Source organism: Myxocyprinus asiaticus, chromosome 20 (assembly GCF_019703515.2).
Source record: "Myxocyprinus asiaticus isolate MX2 ecotype Aquarium Trade chromosome 20, UBuf_Myxa_2, whole genome shotgun sequence".
In the NCBI taxonomy this organism is placed as follows: Eukaryota; Metazoa; Chordata; class Actinopteri; order Cypriniformes; family Catostomidae; genus Myxocyprinus; species Myxocyprinus asiaticus.
Genome location: NC_059363.1, coordinates 35,821,426 through 35,843,799, shown reverse-complemented (window position 1 = coordinate 35,843,799; position 22,374 = coordinate 35,821,426). Strand labels below are relative to the sequence as shown.

The 22,374-nt window shown below is 40.6% G+C and overlaps 1 long non-coding RNA gene and 2 gene segments (V, D, J or C); 1 reads left to right on the top strand and 2 right to left on the bottom strand.

Moving 5' to 3' along the window:
* Positions 1-373: 373 nt before the first annotated feature.
* On the bottom strand, positions 374-939 carry LOC127411110 (T cell receptor alpha variable 26-1-like). The segment is given in 2 exon segments: positions 374-750; positions 882-939. Coding segments are annotated over 2 exon segments (435 nt in total).
* A 20-nt stretch (positions 940-959) lies between these two features.
* On the bottom strand, positions 960-2,469 carry LOC127411245 (T cell receptor beta variable 2-like). The segment is given in 2 exon segments: positions 960-2,199; positions 2,276-2,469. Coding segments are annotated over 2 exon segments (384 nt in total).
* A 1,128-nt stretch (positions 2,470-3,597) lies between these two features.
* The window catches only part of LOC127411248 (uncharacterized), a 44,114-nt gene continuing 25,337 nt past the window's right edge, over positions 3,598-22,374 (top strand). The window contains exon 1 of the long non-coding RNA XR_007892240.1: positions 3,598-3,725. This is a non-coding gene — a long non-coding RNA (uncharacterized LOC127411248). The remainder of the gene's footprint in view (positions 3,726-22,374) is intronic.

Here is a 22,374-nt window from a genome sequence, read left to right as displayed (position 1 = left end):
TATTGTTGTTGTATGTACCTACTGATTAAAATATAAGTCTGACTATCAGAGTGAACAGTGCTTCATTATCATATCATATTGTAGCACTGTTCAAATAATTTTTATTTTTATTAAAATAGGTTTTTTAAAGAAAAAAAAAGTATTTTAATCTGAATTTAGTTTTTTTTTTTTTTTTTTTTTTTTCACTAAAAAAAGTTTTTTTTTATTTTATTTTTTTTTAGCTGTTATTTTCTTCTTCTTCTTCTTTTATGCATTGTATATATATTTAGAGGTGGAATAAGCTTTCAGGGTGTTTTGCTCCCATACAGCCCTATTCTTCATTGGACCGCACCAGAGTATTCTGGTAGCTCTGTGACTGGCCAAAATGCTAAATTCAACTATTCTGATAACCTCTAAATTTCCTGGTGGAACAGGTGTTTTTGTTGTTCACTGCAGATTCTTGCTGCACTGTGTCATTCACAGCACAAAAATATACAGCACTGTCTTCTAAAGTAAGTTTGGAAATCTGTAGTGTTCCTTTGCTTCTTGAATCTCCATAGATATAAAAGCGATCATAGCCTGTTTCAGGATTAAATGTTGTCGTGTAAAGATGACCGGTAAGTTTCAAGGATTTATCTTGTGTTGTTGTTTGTCGGTACCAGTAAAGGTAGTAGTAGTCACTGTAAGTGTGGGTACAACTGATGTTCACACTGTCTTCCAAACTTGCAATTATGGCAGCAGGTTGATCAATGGATGCAGCAAGAGTCATGTCTTTAGAGGAGACAGGAAAAGCACATTCTGGTGTTATTAAATGGAATATTTTTAAATCATATTACACATTATTTGATTTTCTTTATTAGTACTTTTCTTTATTATTCACTGACAAATCCTTGTTACCTCACCTGTGGACCAGAACAGCACAATGTAGAAGAATGAGAATATCAAGGTGAGCAGCGTCATTTCTGCTTAAAATAGTTGTTTGAATCTGATTAACTCAATGTAAGAGAGGTCACAAAATCAGATCTTCTGTTTAGCTATGAGGGAAGACACTGATAGAGAAAAATGTTAAGTCAACTAAACTAACAGTAAAAAGCAAGTTATGGAAGCCTGTGATGTGTTCTTTTCTGTAATTGGACAATGGTTGTATAAGCCCAGCCCAGCTCGTAGCTGTAACTGATATATGAATAATGGCTTATTCTAGAGTCAGGATGGTAGTTTTTGTATCATGGCCACAATTAGCACAGTAATATGCAGCACTTGAGAAAAGAAATGTTTAATGTTCAGTTTAGCCTTAAGATCCTCTCATGTGACCACTTCAGAGAATCAATCAAAATGTAAAAGATTTAGAATTTTCAGCGGACACCTTTGAACTTTTTCCTCTGGTACCCAAAAGCATCATGCCCATTCACACTGATTCATGCTCAATAAGTTGATTTTGAATGTGACTTCCAAAAAAAAAAAAAAAAGAAAAGAAAATAATAAAAATTTGCTCCTTAGCTTAAGCAAGTAGTAGTAATTATGGTAGAGTTTGTCTACAATGTAAAACGCTGTGGAATAAATATGTTACACGTCTTGAGTCACACTTTCCACCATAGGTGCCATGGAAGTGCTTTTTTTATGTTATAAGTAAATTAATCAATTTATGCACTGTTAATGCTTGCCATTTTGTCTGATAGACATCTTAACCTGTACAATCAGTATGTCAATGTTTTTGTTTTGATCAGACCTTTGGTGCTGAAATGCATATCATCATATGACTATGAGGGAGGCTGCTGTGCTGCTTTTTTCCCTTATTGACACAAAAGACCCCAGACCCTTTTTTTTCTTTTTCTTTTTTTTTTTTTTATGAATCTGTACAGGTGCATAGAGAGTAGTGTTTTTGTCAGCAGTTACAAGGAACTGTATGGCTGTGCTCACTAGCTGCACAGAAATACACTGCGCTGTCCTCGGTAGATATGCTGGATATGAGCAGGGACACATCACTTGTAGCATGTCCTGTGATGTTAAATCGTGATTCAAATCTTTCTTCAGGAGAAGGTGCCTCATATGTGAGTATTCCAATGAGTTCTAAAGAACCACCATAGCTCTTCTGCTGATACCAGTACATGTATGGATAGTTGGTGTCACCGTGACGACAAAAAAGCTTTGCCTCTTTCTCCTCCACTGTCCGTAGAAGATGTTCAGGGGACTGTTGAATGTTGGGAATGGAAACCACACAAACTACAAGAGGGTTAGATGTGTACAACAATGCATGCAGAATTATTTTTTATTTTATTTTTTTGCACTGGGAACTTACCAGTTAACCAGAAAGTGATTATGGTTAAAATGAGTATCCTGATCATGATTATGAATGTTCAACCAAAGCAACTGAAGTCTAAAAGCTGAGAAAAAAGGAAAAAAAAAAAATCAAACAGTGTAATGGATGTCTCTCTAATGTCTTTTTCTTCTGCAGTTATTACAACATCACTATTGCAAGTCTCACGTAGCCAGATCTTTGACTAAATGGCACAAAGTCTGGTCGCAATGCAGCTTATTGTGGACAAGATCCACCCACAGGAAGACAAGAAGAGATTGTATTCCTGACATGTAAAGTCAAGTTATTTTTATTTGCATAACGCTTTTCACAGCACACATCGTTTTAATGCAGATTTACAGAAAATTATGCTGTAGCAGGAAAGGATGATGTAATGTCTGTAATGTCTTAAAGTCCTCGTTGAGCAGTTTAAATCAAAAACGTGATTGAAGATCATGCTTTAAAAATTATTTATTTTTTGGCCCCCAGTAACTAAACTTAAAGCGACTGTGGCAAAGAACACAAAACTCCATAAGATAGTTAATGGAGGAAAAAAAAAAAAAGTAGATGTTGGCAGACAATGTTTAAAACTAAAGGATACTGACTGAACTGTAAGATTAATAATCAAGTGTCTTGAAGTCCATCCCGAATAGACTGCGGAAGTGCACAGGTATGCAGTGTCCTTTTTTGTTTGGCTGATAAAGGCTTAAGTTGGCATTAATTTGTTGTCAATGTATTACATTTTAAGAGAGTGTAATCCATCCTATTACGTATTATTTCACAGACAACTCAGAAAGGAAAACGTAATATTCACTTACGCTTGTGGATATAAAGTTAACTCACTACTAAGTTCCAAAATCAAAATGGTAAAAAAAGATTTTAAGGTAATTTTGGTGCTTTGTAAACATCAGTTTGTTTCCACGAAGAGAAACAATGTCATGTCAAACAATCAGATTAGTGCTTGCCAGATCAAGAATGTGCTTTGTGGTTTTGTGTGCAAGATGCAATTGACATCAATTTAATGGAATGTGGGTGTGCTGCCTGAGGCTGAGACTAACTATCGCATATCTTTATGAAACTAAGAGGGAGGCGGAGACTGTTGTTGACCTCAATTGACTGGGTTGCCAACCCAAGTGCAGCTGTGTCATGTGATGAGGGAGGGGTTTTGAGTACAGACTCGCCTAGACTCGCAACACTGTGCTGCAGTCACAGCACAGAAATAAACAGCACTGTGCTCAACTTTCACAGACGGCATGAGCAAGTTGCCCTCTCTCTCTGCATCTCCTTCAATCATAAAACCCTTTCTGTCAACCATGGGCTGTTTGAAGGAGAGAAACCCAAGGAGCTCAAGAAGACTTTGCCCATTAGTCTGCTGGTACCAGTAGATTTTGTCTTGGCTTTTGTCATTGTGACTGCAAGTGATGTTCAAAGCCTCTCCTGTGACTAAGAGAAGGTCAGTAGGCGATTGCCTAACAGTTAAAGACATAGAAAGACCTGTAAGGCCATTAGAGAGACAGTTAGACAGGTTGAACTACAATCAAGCTGTAGGTAAGTGTATCTGCATGTATTATTGCATGCCTCACCCACAAAACAATGCAGCAGAAAACATTTAACTGTCTCTCCACTCATGCTGAATCTTGGTTAGTTGAAAACTCATGAGTGAGCAGGTTTATCTTTATTCAATATGTGGGTGGAGCTGAATTATGCATTCACAGTTGTACTCATGTTTGTTTTCCCTTCAACTGCCCCCTGGTGGACTTCATTATTGGATTCCATTGAATTGTATAGTAAAATTGTACAGCAGAAACAATAGTGACCTTATAAAGCTCTAGAAATCCCTTTAATTATTGTATACTCACTGTCAAACAATTCTTAGCTTCTAGATCTGACATACACTCAAAGTATAACATACTATTGGACATAAGTTTGTTTCACTCTAAATGAAGGAAAGTAAAAAGCTCATGAACGAGCCATTATATTTCTTATGGTATATGTTAGGGTTAATGTACAGCTTATTATCCATTTTATTACATGGCCACTTACCAAATAAATAAATGGGCATGAAACAAAATTAGAGTTGAAATTACTTTATTATGTGGGAAGAAAGAGACCACAGAGTGCATACTAGAGACGTGGAACTTTGAGTCCTTTGCGAAAGCACACAGCACATATCATATAATAAAGCCTGGTGACCATTAAATCATACAAAACCGTATGTGCATTTATTTCTAATGTTGGCAATTCCCTATTAAATTTGTCAAATTTGTCCATTTTACCTCAAGGGACATTTTAATTGGTTACTAATGTTGAAAAAAAATGTCTTAATCATTTATAACATGTGAGATAATATGGCTCACTAATTGGCAAGTACTGCATGGAAATCTTTCAATCTTTATGGAAATGTTATTCATGTTGTTATAATAGCACATCAGTGATTTATAATGCATTTGTAAATGACTTATTTGTCATTAATGAACACCTTTATAAACCCATAACAAAGTGTTACCCAAACTTCCCACAATAATTATTAAATTCTCCTGGTGCAAAGTAAGCTTATCAATGAGGTAATGCACAAGTGGTTCATGATAATGTTTTTGTGCAGAAGTGCAGGAAAGCCACAGCACCGTGTTCTCTTGCAGCACAGTAATACACTGCACTGTCATTAGAAGAAAGGTTTTTCAATGTCAAAGAACTGTTACTTGCTCCATTCCCAGACAGTTTGATTTTTTCTTGGAAAACTGATTCTGGGCTGTCACTTTGTCTGTATAGATACCCCATAAGCTGCAGTTCTCCAGTAACAGACTGCTTGTACCAGAGGATGATATTGAAGCTTGAAATGTTGTGAGAACACTGCAGAATTACTGATTCTGCATTGGTTTTGCACAATAGGTCAGAAGGGCTCTGTGTGACACTGGAACTCACTGACAAAACTGTTAAGAGAAGGAGACATTTTACAATACTGCAAATAAGCACTAAATCTGATGAAAATTTTGTTTTGTAACAATTTATTTGAACACTTCCTTACCTGTCAAAAAGAGCAACAAGGTTGCAGTGGTGATCAGACATATAATCATGTTGCAACTAAAGGTAAGTAGATTAAGGAAATCTGCCCAATCTGAGATGATTTTTTACATCTTGTTAGAAAGGAAATGACATCACAACCAACAATTTCTGCCCTCTAGTGTGTAAATGATGCTATCGACAGTTTTATCAATACGATCTATCAATACCTTTTGCATTACTTTGGAATTATTTTGGGTTCCCTCAAAATAAACTGACTATGGTTTTACTACAGTAAACATAAATAGTGGTAGTGTAGTGTAAATGGTCAGTAAATGGTAGTGTAAATGGACTGTGTGCAATGAATTAGACGAATAGAAATATGGACTTACATTCTTTTGTGCATTAACTGCATCCTTGTTGAATGTCAGGCGTATTTCTATGACAGTGATACGCTACTTTCATTAGCATAGGAAATATGATTAAAACGTTAAACCAAAAATATTTCTAAATTCAAATTACACTTCAAACTAAATAAAAATAAATAATAAAAAAAAAAAATTAAAAAAAAAAAATCAGAGGACAAACTAATTATACCAAATCCAAACATTTTACCCTCTCCAACTTTTTTCCCCATCTCCTTTTGCAGTGAGTCTATGACAAAAGGTGTTAAAATAACAACACAAATTAGATCATGAATACAATTGTAAATTCAGTATAGACATCAACATAATAATAATTTAAAAATAAACCATGACCTATACATAGTTTGACACAAATATCATACATTAAAAAAAATAAAAATAAGTCATATAATGTCCACAAATGTGATTGTCGGAGACATAATTTGATGTTTGCAATGTATTATATTTTCAGAGTTTGGACATGAACTTTATTACCACCTGCTGGCGGAATCTCCAGACTTCAAATATTGGAACTGAATTTAGACTTTGCACTCAAAACAGACTTGGTACTCAAACGACTTAGAAAAATAGCAAATTGCGCTTTGCGCCATTTCACTGACATACAATACACCCACAGTTTGTGCACATGCACCCACAATAGTGCAAACACTCCCACCCATGCCCATTTGTGCTTTGCTTAGAAAAAAAAAAGTGCTTAGAATTAGCCTAGCGCTCTCACGAAAATTGGATACGATGTAGTTCATGGTCGTTGTGTGAAGCGCTGTGCTTGGCGTACTCATGAAAATAGAGTTGGAGTTCTGGGTGCTACCGTCATGGTGAAGAGTGGAGCTTAAACTTAGCTTGAGGACAGGTACCTATTGAGAATGCTCTATATTGCTTTACTCATTAAGTAATTGCTATGCTAATAATCATAGCATAGTGTTTCTCATAAAAACATACATTTAGCAGGCATGCTTGCATTCAATGTACTAGCTAGTCATTCACAGAAAGAGATTCATTTGAGTTAATTTAACACGTCTACACTGAAAACCCTAATAAGTTCATTGCACTCATTTGATTGAGTAAACTCGTTCCCTCAATTCCATTGAGTAATGGGGTCTCCCAAAACTTGAGTATTTAAGTTCAATTAACTTGGTTTTCAAGTATAGTGAACTTAACTATTTAAGTTGAGCTAACTACATGCAAGTAGACTTAACTCAGTGTGGAAACTAAGACCTTGGCTCGACTCATTCAGAGAGAAGTGTCTGCAGATTGTACCGGAAGAACACATCTCTGTGGATGAGATGATGATCCCTTTCAAGGGGAAATTCAGCAGCATAAAGCAGTATCTGCAAGGAAAGCCACACCCGTGGTGGTTCAAATTATGGGTGAGAAGTGGAATCTCTGGCATGGTCTGTGATTTTGAGGTGTACCAAGGCAGTGTCAATGGACATCGAGCCAAATCTGAACTTGGATTATCAGGGGATGTTGTGATGAAGCTTGCTTCCACGCTTTCAGAAGGGCAGAACTACAAAATCTATGCAGACGACTATTTCACCTGCATCCCACTGGTAGTTCAGCTCCTTTGTCGTGGAATTCATTACGTGGGAACAGCCAGACAGGTACGCTTACCCAACTGTAACCTTGCAGACGAGAAGAGCTTGAAGAAGAGTGGGAGAGGAAGCTTTGACTTCGGAGTCGAGGGGAACCACAACATCTGTGCTGTCAAATGGTTTGACAACAGGGCGGTGACATATCTGACTTGTATCTTAATGTATTTTTGACATCTTAATTGATTCTGTTCTAATCCAGTTCAGGTGAACACAACTCCAATTAAACCAAAGAGAGGGTGACCATCTTCAGCCGGTGGCAGCCCAGTAACACAGATGGTGACATCAAGGAGCCCTTTGAATGCTCACAAGAGACTGTCATCAGATGGGAGTGAACCAAACAGGACCCCATCTAAGAGGCCATTTGCACACCCCCTGGTGGATGTGCGCAGGGACATGGTTGCACATTTACCAGTGAAGACAACAAAAGGATGCTGCAGATTCTGCAAAACTGGCTACACCAATACTCTATGCCGCAAGTGCAATGTTCATCTTTATTTTTCGGAGGACAAGAACTGACTTTGGGACTACCATACCTGAACTTTGGGACTAAGTCTAAGTTCAGTTTTGTAAAAACATTTTTTTCCTGTTTTCCTATATTTTTTATTAATAAATAACAATTCATAAAAAATATGACTGTTGTGTGATTATTATTCATGATATATACAGTTATGGGGCTACATAAGCAATCAACTGTGCAAACTAACACTTAGTTGTTCTGTATATTTGTTCAAACAATGCAAGTACAAATACAGGATTTCTGCTGCCCTCCCTGACCACTGTTGTAATATTACAATGTGTCATTAAAAAATTACTAAAACGTAAAAACTTTTTAAAAAAAACTGTTTTTTTTTTTTCTGCATCAGAGGCCTCCTACAACAACATCTGAAAGGTAATTTTTTTTTTTTTTTTTTTTTTTTGCTCATTTATTTTAAAATTTGGCCTTCACATGGTTAAAGGATAGCAGAAACAGCGCTTGTCAAAGCATTGGGCTTTTCACTTTTTCTCAAGAATTAAAACACTGCAGATATAAAGACACAACAAACTCACATAGCGTGAAAATATGAGCAATTAATCTGCAGAATATCTGCAAAGATCTACACTTTAAGAGGTATGTTTATTATATATATATATATATATATATATATATATATATATATATATATATATATATATATATAGTTTTCTGACATGTTATTTGTCTGATCTATAAAGTACTTATTTTTTGTGCTTTCTCTAAAAAATCATCACATTTACAGTGGTTTTATGTGATTTAAAGTTATGAAAATGTTTGCACTGGTGGGGCCTGTTGTCATGACTAGTAGTCAATAGAATTGTCTTTTTTTAACACAAAAATTTGAAATTGAGCCGGAAAAGTAAATCAATGAGCCGGTATGTCATGGTGTGGTGTGTTGCGGGCCAGGTTTGGTGGGCCGCACTGGTCCCAGAAAGTCCAGGGACACTTTTAAGTCCCAGTCCGCCCCTGTTGGGGATTATGTTTTGTGCAAACCTATAAACTTGTTTTAGTGCATGTCACCCCTTTCTCTCTTTGTTGAACTCGATAGACTGACTCACATGTCAAACTGAAAGAACGACATGCCTCCTCTCGTTCAGTCGTGCAGCAGATCCTCATTCACAAACGAGATGACTGAATGAGTCATTCATCAATTTCATTCGCAGACGAGTTTACCGGTACATTCAGTTAGTTCATGAACGAGACATCTAATCTTGTTCAGACTCAAACAACCGACTCGACTGGTTCAGTGAAGGGGAATATTCATTCAGCGGGTAAAATCAATGATATGCTGCCTCACAGCCCACACTCGAATGCTATTGGCTCGTAATATAGTGAGTCTTTACAGGCATGAAAAGCCACCAAAGCAGTCTCGCCCTTCGAAAAGGAAACTTCAGTGAACGTGAAATATTAGTCTTTGTATGGAGGAGAATGAGAACGATTTGTTCACTTGAAAGACTCAATCAAAAGGACTGATTAGTTAATGAAAAAAAAAAAAAATCCATCTACTTGAAGCATTTAAATTGAGATTACATGGTAGTTTTAAGACAAAAAAAATTGTCCCACTGTCCTTCATTGAATTTTTTTGAGTGTGTGACCAGCCATGCTGGGGTGCTTTTCCCATACAATGACGTAACTCACTGCTTAACCAACATAGTAGAATGCAATGTTGGAGAAATTGACTAACTAGTAATGACTGTTCCCGAAACCGGGACATCCATCGTTCGAACCACGTTAGTTGAGTTGTCATTAATGAAGTTACTAATGGGGTGGAGTAATAACTTTAAATTATAATAGATCATTTACACGTACACCAGAAAGCCGTTTAATCTGCTGAAGACACGAAAGAACGCACATTTGCATCCTTCAAAAACATATTAATGGTACTTATTCGTTAAAATAAGCACATAAAAGCCATGTTCTCAGACAGACGTGTGATATAGTGCTTTCTCTTAACAGCCATTTACGTGACGTTTCAGAAAGCCTTTTCTGCAAAACCCCCGAATAAATCATTTTCTTAAATGCATGTAAACGTGGTCAAAGTCTTGACAGAATGAAATATCTATATGGAATGAAAGATATAGAAGCCTCAGCGATGTCAAATGATGTCCACACAGCAAACCAACAATAAACTATGCTTCTAACCACAGGTGGAGAGCTGTAGTTTCAACCACACAACTTTGTGATGCAGTCTTATGTTCGCTGGAACTACGGTTTCGGGAAACATAAAATCTTTTAACTATGTTGATAACGATGTACCTTGCAACCAATGTTGGCTAACAATGCTTTTGGGAAATGCACCCCTGTTTGGGTGATTGCTAGGGCCTTGCTAACTTTTGCTAAGGTGTTCTGGTTGGTTTCTATGGAGTTCCTAGTCAATAGATAAGTTGATATGTAGGAAGGCAGTAATATCATTCACATAAAACATACTTGAGCCAGAATAGAGAATATGTTGCTTTTCAAAAACCTGGTTTTATGTAGAAGTTCTCATCAAAAAGGAAGAGCAAATTGTATCACATACTACATCATGTAGTACAGTGCCTTGAAAAGTTGGTTTTATGCAGCTGTGTAAAACTGCTCTCTGTCATTTGATTATTAAAGATGGGTTTTTGTTTAATGCATGAGGAGGCAGCACCACTGTGGTAATAAGCAGCACAGTAGTACACTGCACTGTCTTCAGATTTTCTCAGCTGGTTAAGATGAAGTGTGGAATGTGTTTTACCATGGCCACTCACATTAAATTGCATCTGAAATCGTTTTTCAACAGTACTTTAGCCAAAATACACATAACCAGTGCGTTTTAGTTCACTGTCTGTCTGAGAACGCTGGTACCACAGCAAAGTGTCATAGCTAGTTATTTGATTGCGGCAGGTAATTTCAGCTGAACTTTCATGACTCCATAAAATTTTAGAAGGAGATTGATCAACCTTACAATAAAACACAAAACCTGTGGAGACATTAAGACAAAAGCTACACAGTCAGCATATAACTAACATGTCAAAATAACAAACATATTTAAATATAGAGCATAAAATATGCATGTAAAGTGTTAAAGTTGAAATAGTATTATTTATGAAAAATAACACACTATGCAACTAAAAGTCCTCTCATGTTGATCTTGTGTGAAGATGGCAAAGATCAGATATGGGCTCATATTCGATGGAGGAGGAGACTAAGAATGTGACATTTTGAAGTTGTCTTATGTACTGAGGTGATGGGTTTTGCACCGCCTCAAATAAAGTGTTGTATGTCTATAAAGGGTTTACAACTGCATAATAAATCATTGATATGTGGTTTTAACAATATTAATAAAAGGGGCAACTTTCATGCAATCAATGCCAAATAGTCAGCCATTTTACCTCACATGTTATAAATACTAAATAAATATACTTATTCATTCTTAAATTAATCAAAAACATAAAATGCCATAATTCATTTTTTATTTCACAATGGAGCAAGAATCGATTATTATACTTTACATTTGGTAAATTTTCAAAGGTTACTAATGTTGAAAAAAGGTAATTAAGCACTTATAAAATGTAAGATAAAATGGCTCACTAATTAACAATTATTGCGTGACAGTCACCATTTTTAATAATATTGTTATATGCATATAACAGTTATTTATAATGGTGTTGTTGTTGTTTTTTAAAGAATTATTAAAGTGTTACCAAGAGGAGCTTTCTAGGTAAACACAATCTAAATAACAAGTAATATTACACTGCATCAGCAGCTCATCTACAAATTTGCCAAACTCAAGTAAAAATGCAACATGCTGATTTGGCATAAAAAAATAAACATTACAGTGTTAAATATTTATTAAAGTAATTACTGTTGAAATTAAAAAATGTTGAAGCTAGATACAGTTTTGTTTTTAAGTGTTCTTACATTTTAGCATTGATATGGGATAAGCTATTTGGTGTGACAGTTTTTTTTTTTTTATTTATTTATTCATTCTTTCATTTAGGTTCTATTTAGTGAAAAGTTAGAGTGGCTTAAAAAAGAAAAGAGAGAAAAAAAAATCCTTTATCCTTGTCCGGTCCCACATCCTTCTGCGTGGACTGTGTGTTTTGTCTTTGCTATAATAATTTAATTTAATTTAAACCAACTGATCTCAGTTCAGGACACTCTGGGCTATCAGTAAAAGGCCTGTAGGTTTACGTCGTCTCTGACGGCCAAGGCCTATGGTGCCGCTGGACAAGCCACCTCCGCCCTGCACGCCATGGCTCTCCTGCAAGTCCACCAAGCCAAGGCACTAAAGGAACTGCACGAGGGTAGTTCCGCCCCGGGTTTGATGCAGGAGCTGCGCTCGGCGACCGACCTCGCTCTCCGGGCGACGAAGGTCACGGCGTGGTCTCTCTGGCGGGCAATGTCCACCTTGGTGGTCCAGGAGCGCCACCTTTGGCTCAACCTGGTCGAGATGGGAGAGGCCGACAAGTCACGGTTCCTTGCTGCCCCCATTTCCCAAGTTGGCCAGTCCGGCGACACCGAGGACTTTGCCCAGCAGTTCTCAGTGGTGAAGAAGCAGACGGAGGTTATCCGGCACATCCTGCCACGGCGTGGCTCAAGATCCCTCACCCCATCTGCTTGTCGCCAAGGGCGTCCCCCTGCGGTGACTGCACCGGCTCCACCGCAGCCTGCCCCTGCAGCCCGGCCCCGGCGTTGCCAGATGCCACCCGTCTCGTGGCCGCCAAGAACCCGCGAAAGGCTTCAAAGCGCCCCTGAGACAGGCGACCCAGGGATGGCAAAACCCACTGCTCTGGAGCTGGTAAGCAGACCACTCCATCCCCCGGTCAAGGGTCGGGAGGATAATCGTTTGTTACCTTTGCATTTAATTGTGCTGCATGCCCAAGTGGCTGCAGTACCCAAGAGTTCAGCAAGAGCGGTTTCCTTGTTCCCTGGGTCACATACCCGGTGTGCACGGCCGTCATCACGACCACCGTCCACCACTCCATTTTGGCAGGTTTGGCGCTCCAGCGGCAGTCTCCCCGCCCCTGAGCGCCCAGCTGTGGCACAAATCCGCCCCCGATGTGACAGTCTCCATGGGTCACGAGGACAGGCCTCTTCCTCCCCCGTCCCAGGGGTGGCCACAAGGAGCCAGGTAAGTACTTCGATGTCCCTGAACTCAGCACGGCCATGACACGGTGTGGCACACGAGTACTGAACCTTTACACAGACTCCCATCCTAGATGCTGACACAAAGACGCACTCTAGCGAGCGTCCGGCATCAAGATTGGTTCGCGGCGGTAGATCTGAAGGACGCGTACTTCCACATCTCGATTCTACCTCGACACAGACCCTTCCTGCGGTTTGCATTCGAGGGTCAGGCGTATCAGTACAAGGTCCTCCCTTTCGGTCTGTCCTTGTTCCCTCGCGTCTTCACAAAGGTTGCAGAGGCAGCCCTTGCCCCGCTAAGGGAAGTGGGCATTCACTCTCGGGATGTGTTGTGTGCACACAGGGACCTGGTGCTCTTGCACCTCAGCCGACCAGGACTTCAGGTCAACTGGGAAAAGAGCAAGCTCCTCCCGGTTCAGAGCATCTCTTTTCTCAGTCTCGTTGACGGCGTGCCTCACGAATGAGAGCACACATTCGGTGCTGACCTATTTGAAGGCGTTCAAACAGAAAACAGTGTTTCCACTGAAACTTTTTCAGAGGCTCCTGGGGCATATGGCATCCTCAGCGGTGGCCACTCCACTCGGGTTGATGCATATGAGACCGCTTCAGCACTGGCTTCAGACTCGAGTCCCGAGATGGGCATGGCTCCGCGGAACACATTGCGTGGCCATCACGCCGATCTGTCACCGTCTCTTCAGCCCTTGGACCGACCTCACGTTTCTATGGGCAGGCGTGTCGTGGTCATGACAGACGCCTCCAAAACGGGCTGGTGTGCTGTTTGCAACGGGCACGCAGCCGCCGGCTTATGGACAGGCCCACGGCTGCGTTGGCACATCAACTGCCTCAAGTTGCTGGCAATTCTGCTCACCCTGCGGAGGTTCCGGCCATTGATCCAGGGCAAGTACGTGTTAGTACGGACAGACAACATGGCAATTGTAGCATATGTCAACCGTCAAGGCGGTCTGCACTCCCGTTGTATGTCACAACTCACCCACCGTCTCCTCCACTGGAGTCAGCAGCTCCTCAAGTCGCTGCGAGCCACTCACGTCCCGGGCGACCTCAATACTGCAGTGGACGTGCTATCACAGCAGGTTACCCTCAGGGGAGAGTGGAGACTCCACCCTCAGGTGGTCCAGCTGGTCTGGAGTCGATTCGGACAGGCACAGGTAGACCTGTTTGCCTCCCAGGAATCCTCCCACTGCCCGCTCTGGTACGCCCTGACCGAGGCACCTCTCGGTATAGATGCGCTGGCACGCAAATATGCATTTCTCCCAGTGAGACTACTTGCACAGACCCTGTGCAAGGTCAGGGAGGATGAGGAGCAGGTCGTCCTGGTAGTACCCTACTGGCCCACCCAGATTTGGTTCTCTGACCTCACGCTCCTCGCAACAGCCCCCCTGACAAACTCCCCTGAGGAAGGACCTTCTTTCTCAGGGACAGGGCACCATCTGGCACCTGAGACCAGACCTCTGGAATCTCCATGTCTGGCCCCTGGACGGGACGCGGAAGACCTAAGCGGTCTACCACCCACAGTGGTAAGCACGATCATTCAGGCTAGGGCCCCCTCTACGAGGCGCCTGTATGCCTTTAAGTGGCGTATGTTCGCTAAGTGGTGTTCTTCCCGATGGGAAGACCCCAGAGATGCGCATTTGGATCGGTGATTTCCTTCCTGCAGGAGAGGTGGGAAGGGCGGCTGTCCCCTTCCACCTTGAAGGTGTATGTAACCGCTATAGCGGCACACTACGACACAGTGGACGGTAAGTCCTTAGGGAAGCACGACCTGATCATCAGGTTCCTGAGAGGTGCCAGGAGGCTGAATCCCTCCAGACCACGCCTCGTTCTCTCATGGGACCTCTCTGTAGTTCTTCAGGATCTACAGAGAGCCCCCTTTGAGCCTTTGCAGTCAGCTGAGCTTAAGGCACTCTCCTTGAAGACTGCCCTCCTGACTGCACTCACTTCCATCAAAAGGGTAGGAGACCTGCAAGCGTTCTCTGTCAGCGAAACGTGCCTGGAGTTCAGTCCGGGTTACTCTAACGTGATCCTGAGACCCCGACCAGGCTATGTGCCCTAGGTTCCCATGACCCCTTTTAGGGACCAGGTGGTGAACCTGCAAGTGCTGCCTCAGGAGGAGGCAAACCCAGCCCTGACGTTGCTGTGTCCGGTGCATGCTTTACACATGTATTTGGATTGCATGCATAGCTTTAGTGTCTCTGAGCAGCTCTTTCTCTGCTTTGGTGGACAGCGGAAAGGAAGCACTGTCTCCAAGCAGAGGATCACCCACTGGCTCATTGACGTCATAATTATGGCACACCATGCTCAGAAAGTGCCGCCCCCGGTAGGGCTACGAGGCACACAGTGGTCTGCCCATCACACACCGCCAGTTCACGTAACACAGTTCAGCCAGTTGTGGCATTTTGTATAGGGACCCCTAGTGTCACTACATCGACACAAGTCGAGTGAGTGACAGATAGGGAATGTCCTGGTTACTTGCGTAACCTCTGTTCCCTGATGGAGGGAACGAGCCGTTGTGTCCCTCCTGCCAGAACGCTGAACTTCCCGCTGAAATGGCCGCATAAAACCTGAATGAGTGGTTGCATACCAGCTCCTTTTATACCCATATGTCTGGGGGAGTGGTATGCAAAATACCACTCACCAATTTTCATTGGCCTTTTATCAAAGACCAGAGGTGTCTCGGGCTCCCAAGAGTGACCCCTAGTGTCACTACATCGACACAATGTCTCGTTCGCTCCATCAGGGAACGGAAGTTACGCAAGTAACCAGGACATTTCCCTAATGGTGGAGGAGGTAATTGTAAAGAAGACTAAACACAGTTATACACTGCAGTGACCTTAGCTTGTCTGTCACATGGAATATGAAGGAACACAGCTGTTTCACCATCTCCTGATACATTAAAGTGATTGTTATATGCCTCCTCCATCTTTGGTGTTTTATAGTACACATAACTTGTAAGTTTAGTGCTGTGTTGCCATCGGATTGCTGATACCATAATATCGTGTCATAGCTCTAGATGGAATGGTTGTAGGACAGCTTCACCAAACTGTTAATGTCAGAATCACACAGCACTGCAGATGGAGACTGATGGACATCTTTACATAACAGAGGCTTTGCATCGGAACAAGAATTTGAGATGGAAATACAGAGCATTAGCACAAGTAAAATTACATTTCATTTAAATTGATTGCAAAAAATTTAATTTTAAATTGCGTTCATAATTTTATGTTTTATTTTTTTTTTTTTTTTTTTTTTCAGTTGGGAAATTGGTGTTTCATAAAATAAAAAAAAAAATAAAAAAAACACTGCACTAGTTAGCAAGAGCACTGTCACAGGATGAGTATAGAGGGATGATTCCATGTTGAGTTCTCAACTGCACTAGAGTTCTGAACTGGCCTGGGCTCATCACCTGTAGACAGGAAATGACATCACAAACCACCACAATGACAAACTGCTGCCATCTCTGATGATTTGTGTGTTCCTGTTTCATTGTATACCCTGCAGGAAAATCCAACGTAAGCCAGTAGCTGTGTTCTGTTGTTGGGCTGAACGATTTGGACAAAAAATCTAATTGCGATTATTTTGAAAAAAATTGCGGTTGTGATTTGACTTGCTATATGATAAACATAAAACAAAAAACATGTGTGATTCCTTTGAACCAAAATGAAACCATGTTTTGCCCATGCTTTACTGCTGACCAGAAATACTGTTCTAGAAAGGGTGTTCACACTTGAGTCCTCTAAAAAGAAACAAACTAAATAAATAAATAAAACAGTGAAACAGAGGGGTGAAGAAAAGCATCACAATCACATTGAATCTGTCTGCTTTGTAAAAAAAAAAAGTCCAATTTGTGAAAGGGTCAGTTCACTTTTCATCATTATTTTATTTTTAAACCAAGTCAACTTGAATATTACGTTATTACAATAATAATAATGTTAAGAAATTATTATAGAAATATATTATTGTATTATAATAATAATTATCATTATTACTATAATAATGTATTATTATTATTGTTATTATTTAATAGTTATTTATTTATTTAAAAATTTCTTAACTTACTATCCAGTCCTGGTAAACCCTCAAGCCTTTTTTCAAACCAATTTCAGCAGAAGCTTTTATTTTGAAAACTGAAGGGATGGAAGTTTCTGTTGTTTGAAGCTGAGTTGACAACAGCCTTTTAATACAGTGAAATGCTCTCATCTGCCTTGCTGTCATCAAAAACACGCTCTCATGGGATTATTTTAAATGCGTATAGTAAATTGTAGCAGCCAAACACAGAAGTATGTGAAATTACACAAATGTGCAATTAAAGTAAATCTGGGGCACTTTAAATAATGCGCTCAGATCACAGTAGCACACCTAATCAAACTCAGAGCACATTTGTCACTCAGGGCACAAGATAGATAGAGCTTGTGTATATGGAGCACAGAACCACTCTGAAACCACGTGTAATACAATGATCCTGTTGTATTTAAGAAAGCACTACACACTACAGCAAAACAGCGTGCATTTTTATTTAATTAAATCGCTTTGATCGAAAATCACACTGGGTCATATCGCGACTTCAATTTTATTTCAGTTAATCGTTCAGCCCTATTTTGGAGCATGGTAGGTGGTGTCTAGCTGGTCCAAGATAGTCTTTGCTGGTCCAAGCAGGCCATTAGATGGTTTACTACAGGGACTTTGCTAGGGTTGGAAGAGATAAGGGGCTTAGCCCCCTGAGAACAAGCCCAGAGATTTTTCTTCTCTGTCTCTCTTATTTTTTTGGTGGAAGTATCAGTGTGTGTCTCCTTGACTTGAGTATAGCAAATCTGTCGTTTACTCTTCCAGGTTCAATTGTGTTAACAGATTCCTTTTCAATTGACAAGATGGCAAAGTTTGAAGTCTTTCCTGACCCATGGTTCACCTCAACCATCTGTGCGTCTCAGGGCACTAAACGATCGTTCACATGTACAGCTGCTGACAGGCAGTGTTAGTGCAACCTGGTAACAACCTGGAAAAGTTTTTTGAGAGAGGGAAACATGTCACAGTCCAGCAGGTGGTATACAGTGAGTATATCTGGAATGCTACCTTCCTCCTTTTTCGCTAGGTAATGTTTTGCCACAAATACTTCTTCTGCATGAAGCTCTATATTGTAGTGCAGTGCAACTTCACTGAGCAGATCCTGTGACAAGAAGGTTGCTGAAGATGGTTGACAGGCCTGCACACCCTTCAGAATACTATCTCCTGCACCTGAAAACCTTTGACAGAGCTCACTAATCATCTGATCCACACAAGGGAAGTACAAATGCCGCTTCAGATTGTCAAAGCCTCCGAGATCAGCACCAACAGCACTACAAGTTGAATCAACAACAAACTCTTCCATTCGCTTTTGTTTGCGTCGAGGAAATGAAGAACGATCATCTATGTTATTTGCCTGACAAATAGCCTTTGCCCTGTTGTACGAGCTTTGTGCCATTTCATCAGTTCGCTTTGCCTTCATTGTGTTACAGACAGCTTCTTTAAACATTACTGCTTCAGCCAAATCCAGATTCACTCTTTGCAGATATTTGTGCAACCCATCTGTGATGGACAACAGACAGTCAGACGTTACCATCATGTAGACCACAGCAAACCTGCACAACATCATCCTGAGGCCTACTGCCACAGGTGTCCCAATTTCTTCAAGACACATTAAGACAGCACTGTAGTTTTCTAGCATTGCGGTAACAGATGCAAGCTGACAGGACCAGTGTTTATGGCCATGTAGTCCAAGCTGTTTATGTACAGCAATCAGCTTCTCTTGGTTTACAAGAGAGGTGTTGAAGAAAGTGTATACACATTTTAGGCAGCCAAAAAAATTTGCTGCTTCTTGAACAGCCCTGCATGTGTAACACAGGATGTGGTTTAGTTTGTGTGCATAGCAGTGTATATAAATGGCTTCCGGGTGATTTGCATGGAAAAGAGCCTGCACACCACCAGACACCCTGCTCATCACAGATGCACCGTCATACGACTGAGCTACACATGTCAGATTTCCCAATTCGTTGGCATCAAGCAGTGCTTCAATTGTATTTGTAATGGTCTTGCATCAAATACTTTTAGGTCTTGAAGGCCCAGGAACCGTTCCATCTCTTTACCCTCTGAGCTAACGTATCGTACACAAACAGCTAATTGTTCTTGCTTGCCGTCTCTTGCCTCATCTGCCATTACAGCATACATGCCAGATAACTTAATTTCCTTCCTGATCTCCTCAGTAACCTCTTCAGCAAAGCTTTGAAAGAATTCATTTTGAGAGACAGGAGAGAGACAGGTGGAATTAGCCGTGTAATTCTGAAGGAATGGGTCAAACTGAGACAGTAGTTTGAAGCACTCTAAGAAATTTCCTTGATTCTCACTGCTCTCTTTTTCGCTATGGCCCCGAAATGGGTATACCATGTCTTGCTAGAAATCCTGTTATTGCAACAATGCGACAAAGGTATTCATGCCTTTCCTGGATTTCATTTATACTGGTCGAGTGCATTTGCGTGCATCTATCACCATGCTCTTTTGTACTTTTGAAGCCTTGCTATGAGACCATGCTGGCAGTGTGAACAGAGGTTTTTTCATGTTCTCTGAATGAACTGAGGGCTTTCTTCCAATTTTTGTAGCCCTGACTCTGCAGTTTGTTACTGTTGGTTCGAGTATGTTGTTTTCCAAATAGGTGACAGCAATAGCAAAATACTGCATCTTTTTCTATTGAGTATTCAAGCCAGAAAAACCATCTCATACCATTTTGAATTGAATGCCCTCATTTGAAACTTAAAACGGCTCAGTGGATATTGGGCAAGTTTCACTTGTTTAGGGCCTGTCTCAAGGTCACCCAGGTCATCCTTGCCTTCCCTAGCTCTCCCTGCATCATCTCCTGTTCTTTCAACAGTCTCATGCTCTTCCCTTGTCCTCACAGGTTGATCTACAGAGTGGATGGTAAACAAATGATGTACAGATCTGAGATGCTTGCTGTAACACTTAAATACAGTGCATCTGGAAAGTATTCACAGCGTTTCACTTTTTCCACATTTTGTTATGTTACAGCCTTATTATATATGCACTGTATAATTACCTCACCAGCTCTTTGAGCGAATGAATGACGACTGTTCAGTGGTGGTTTGTTGAAACCTGCCGACTGACAACTGTCCCACCTACCGGCCAGAACAGGTACTGTTCAACAGCTAGCTGTTTATATACTGGACACATAAAATGAGGTCTTTAAAACTGCGGTGAGCAGAAGAACATGTAAAGCCTTGTTTACTTTCGTCTGGCTCTGCACAGCGAGCCTCCTCTGACTGCGTGCACACCTCCCCAAACGAACGAGGTGTTTATACTTGACGTGCTCACCATTGTACTATTCTTTGAAACTAAAAGGGGCAACTCAGAGTAATCATCCTCTAAATCAACAGGAAGTAGCTGTGACGTAATCTACCACAGCCAGCGCTGACTGCTTTTCATCACGGACAGACGGACTGCTCGTACGGGTGAAGAAAATAAAAGTAAAATTTTATTTGTGAAGTGAAACGTGTTTGAATCTTCAAAAAGATATGGGGCTTTTGACAATACATAAGGGGCTTAAGCCCCCGAAGCCCCCCCCACCCCCCCACCCCCCCACCCCGCAATGCCACTGGTTTACAAGCCACTTAAAAAAACAAAAACAAAACTGAAATGAGCTGATTTGTTGCTGGTCCGAGGTGGTCTATCAGCTTTTACTAGGAAATGTAAAAAAAGTCTATGATGTTTTCAAGATGCTCTCTATTTTGGTGTCGCCCAGGTGTACATTGATGCACTGAAGATCAGAGACATGTTTTTGTCAAAGAAGAGTGAACATTTGTTGCATTGTGCATAAGAAGCAGCACACAAATATTCAGCACTGTCCTGATCTGGTCGAGCCTGGAGAATCGTTAAAGTAACTTCCTTTTCCCCATCTCCAGTTAAACTGAAATGATTCTTATACACTTTCTCAATTTCCTTTGTGTTCTTATATCGGACATAACCAATGAGTTTAAGACTAGAATCACCATATGACCTCTGATACCACAGTATTGTGTCATAATTAGATATTTGATGTTTGCAGGTCAGCTCTATAGACTCCTTCGGCTCACACAGTACATCAGAGGGGGACTGATAGACATCCTTACAAATCAGGCAACCTGAGAATCCAGTAAAATACTGTTAAATAAATACAAATACCAATGCATTTCCATGTGTATCCTATAAATAATGTACTTTCATGATACTGCAACTGCATATATGGCACTAGTTTCAATGACATCTAGATAACCTGTAAAGCAGCTTAAGGCAACAATGATTTTGAAGGCAAATCCAATCATGTTGGTTGATGCTGGTGCAAGAGGATCATGGCTGAAATCTTGGTAATGTAGCAGAACTAGAAACAGGAAGTGATGTCAAATTGACATGAGTGGGACATCATCACATGCCAAAACATGATTTACATCTACAGTATTTAATGGGGTTGACAGCTCTTATTCAATTAGATTTTTTATTTTTGTACCTATGCAGAACTTGCTGCTACAATGGCATGTTGTGGGTAGTTGCCAGGGTGCTGTTTTACGGTTCCAAAGATGGATTTTAGCACATTGCTCTGTGGTTGCTACAGTATTGTTAGGTCTTTACTAGGGAGTTCTGGGTGGTTTCTAGATGGTTGACCAAATCAAAGAGTTTTTATGATATTCTGGTCCCTAAATGGCTCGGGTCCATCTTTCAAAATAAGTCTATGGGATGTTTTCATCTGTTTTAATGTACACCAGGTGAATATTGTAAATCTTAGCAAATTAAAATGCTTAAAAGTGAAAAGTCTATAAGCACACCTCTCCTCAACAAGCCGCATCATTTAAGATGTCATTCATGTCCGTTACATAAATGGTGCAGCGTTACGTGCCAAAGTGAGGAAGATTGAGGAAGTCAATCAAGAGCTGTCAGGGACCTCTTATAGGAATCAAACTGAACACAACTGTTTTAAAGTTAATGGAAGATGCACTAAAAGATAAAGAGCTTTTTGTAGGGCCTAAGGCCGCACTGTAAACACTTGCTGCACAGAAATATGCTGCACTGTCATTCAGTGTGAGTTCAGTAATTGTCAAGTTCTCTGAGCTCTTGCTGTCTCCCTTCAGATTATATTTTTTATCTGCTGTATTCTCCAAGTTGTGGGAATTATAAAAGGAGTATCCAAGATTGTGCATGCTTTGATCACACCACAGTATGGTGTTGTAGCTGGACACACTATGAGAACAGAATAGAGTGGAGGTCTGTCCAGACCGCCCAATCACTGCAACAGAAGACTGAACAACACTGCTGCTGAACAACTGGTCCGTCAAACAGATACACTAAACCAAAAAAGACAATTTTATGGCTTGCACAATGAAGAAATGTAGGGTGGGAAATGAACTTTTTTGCCACCAGCCACACTTCCTA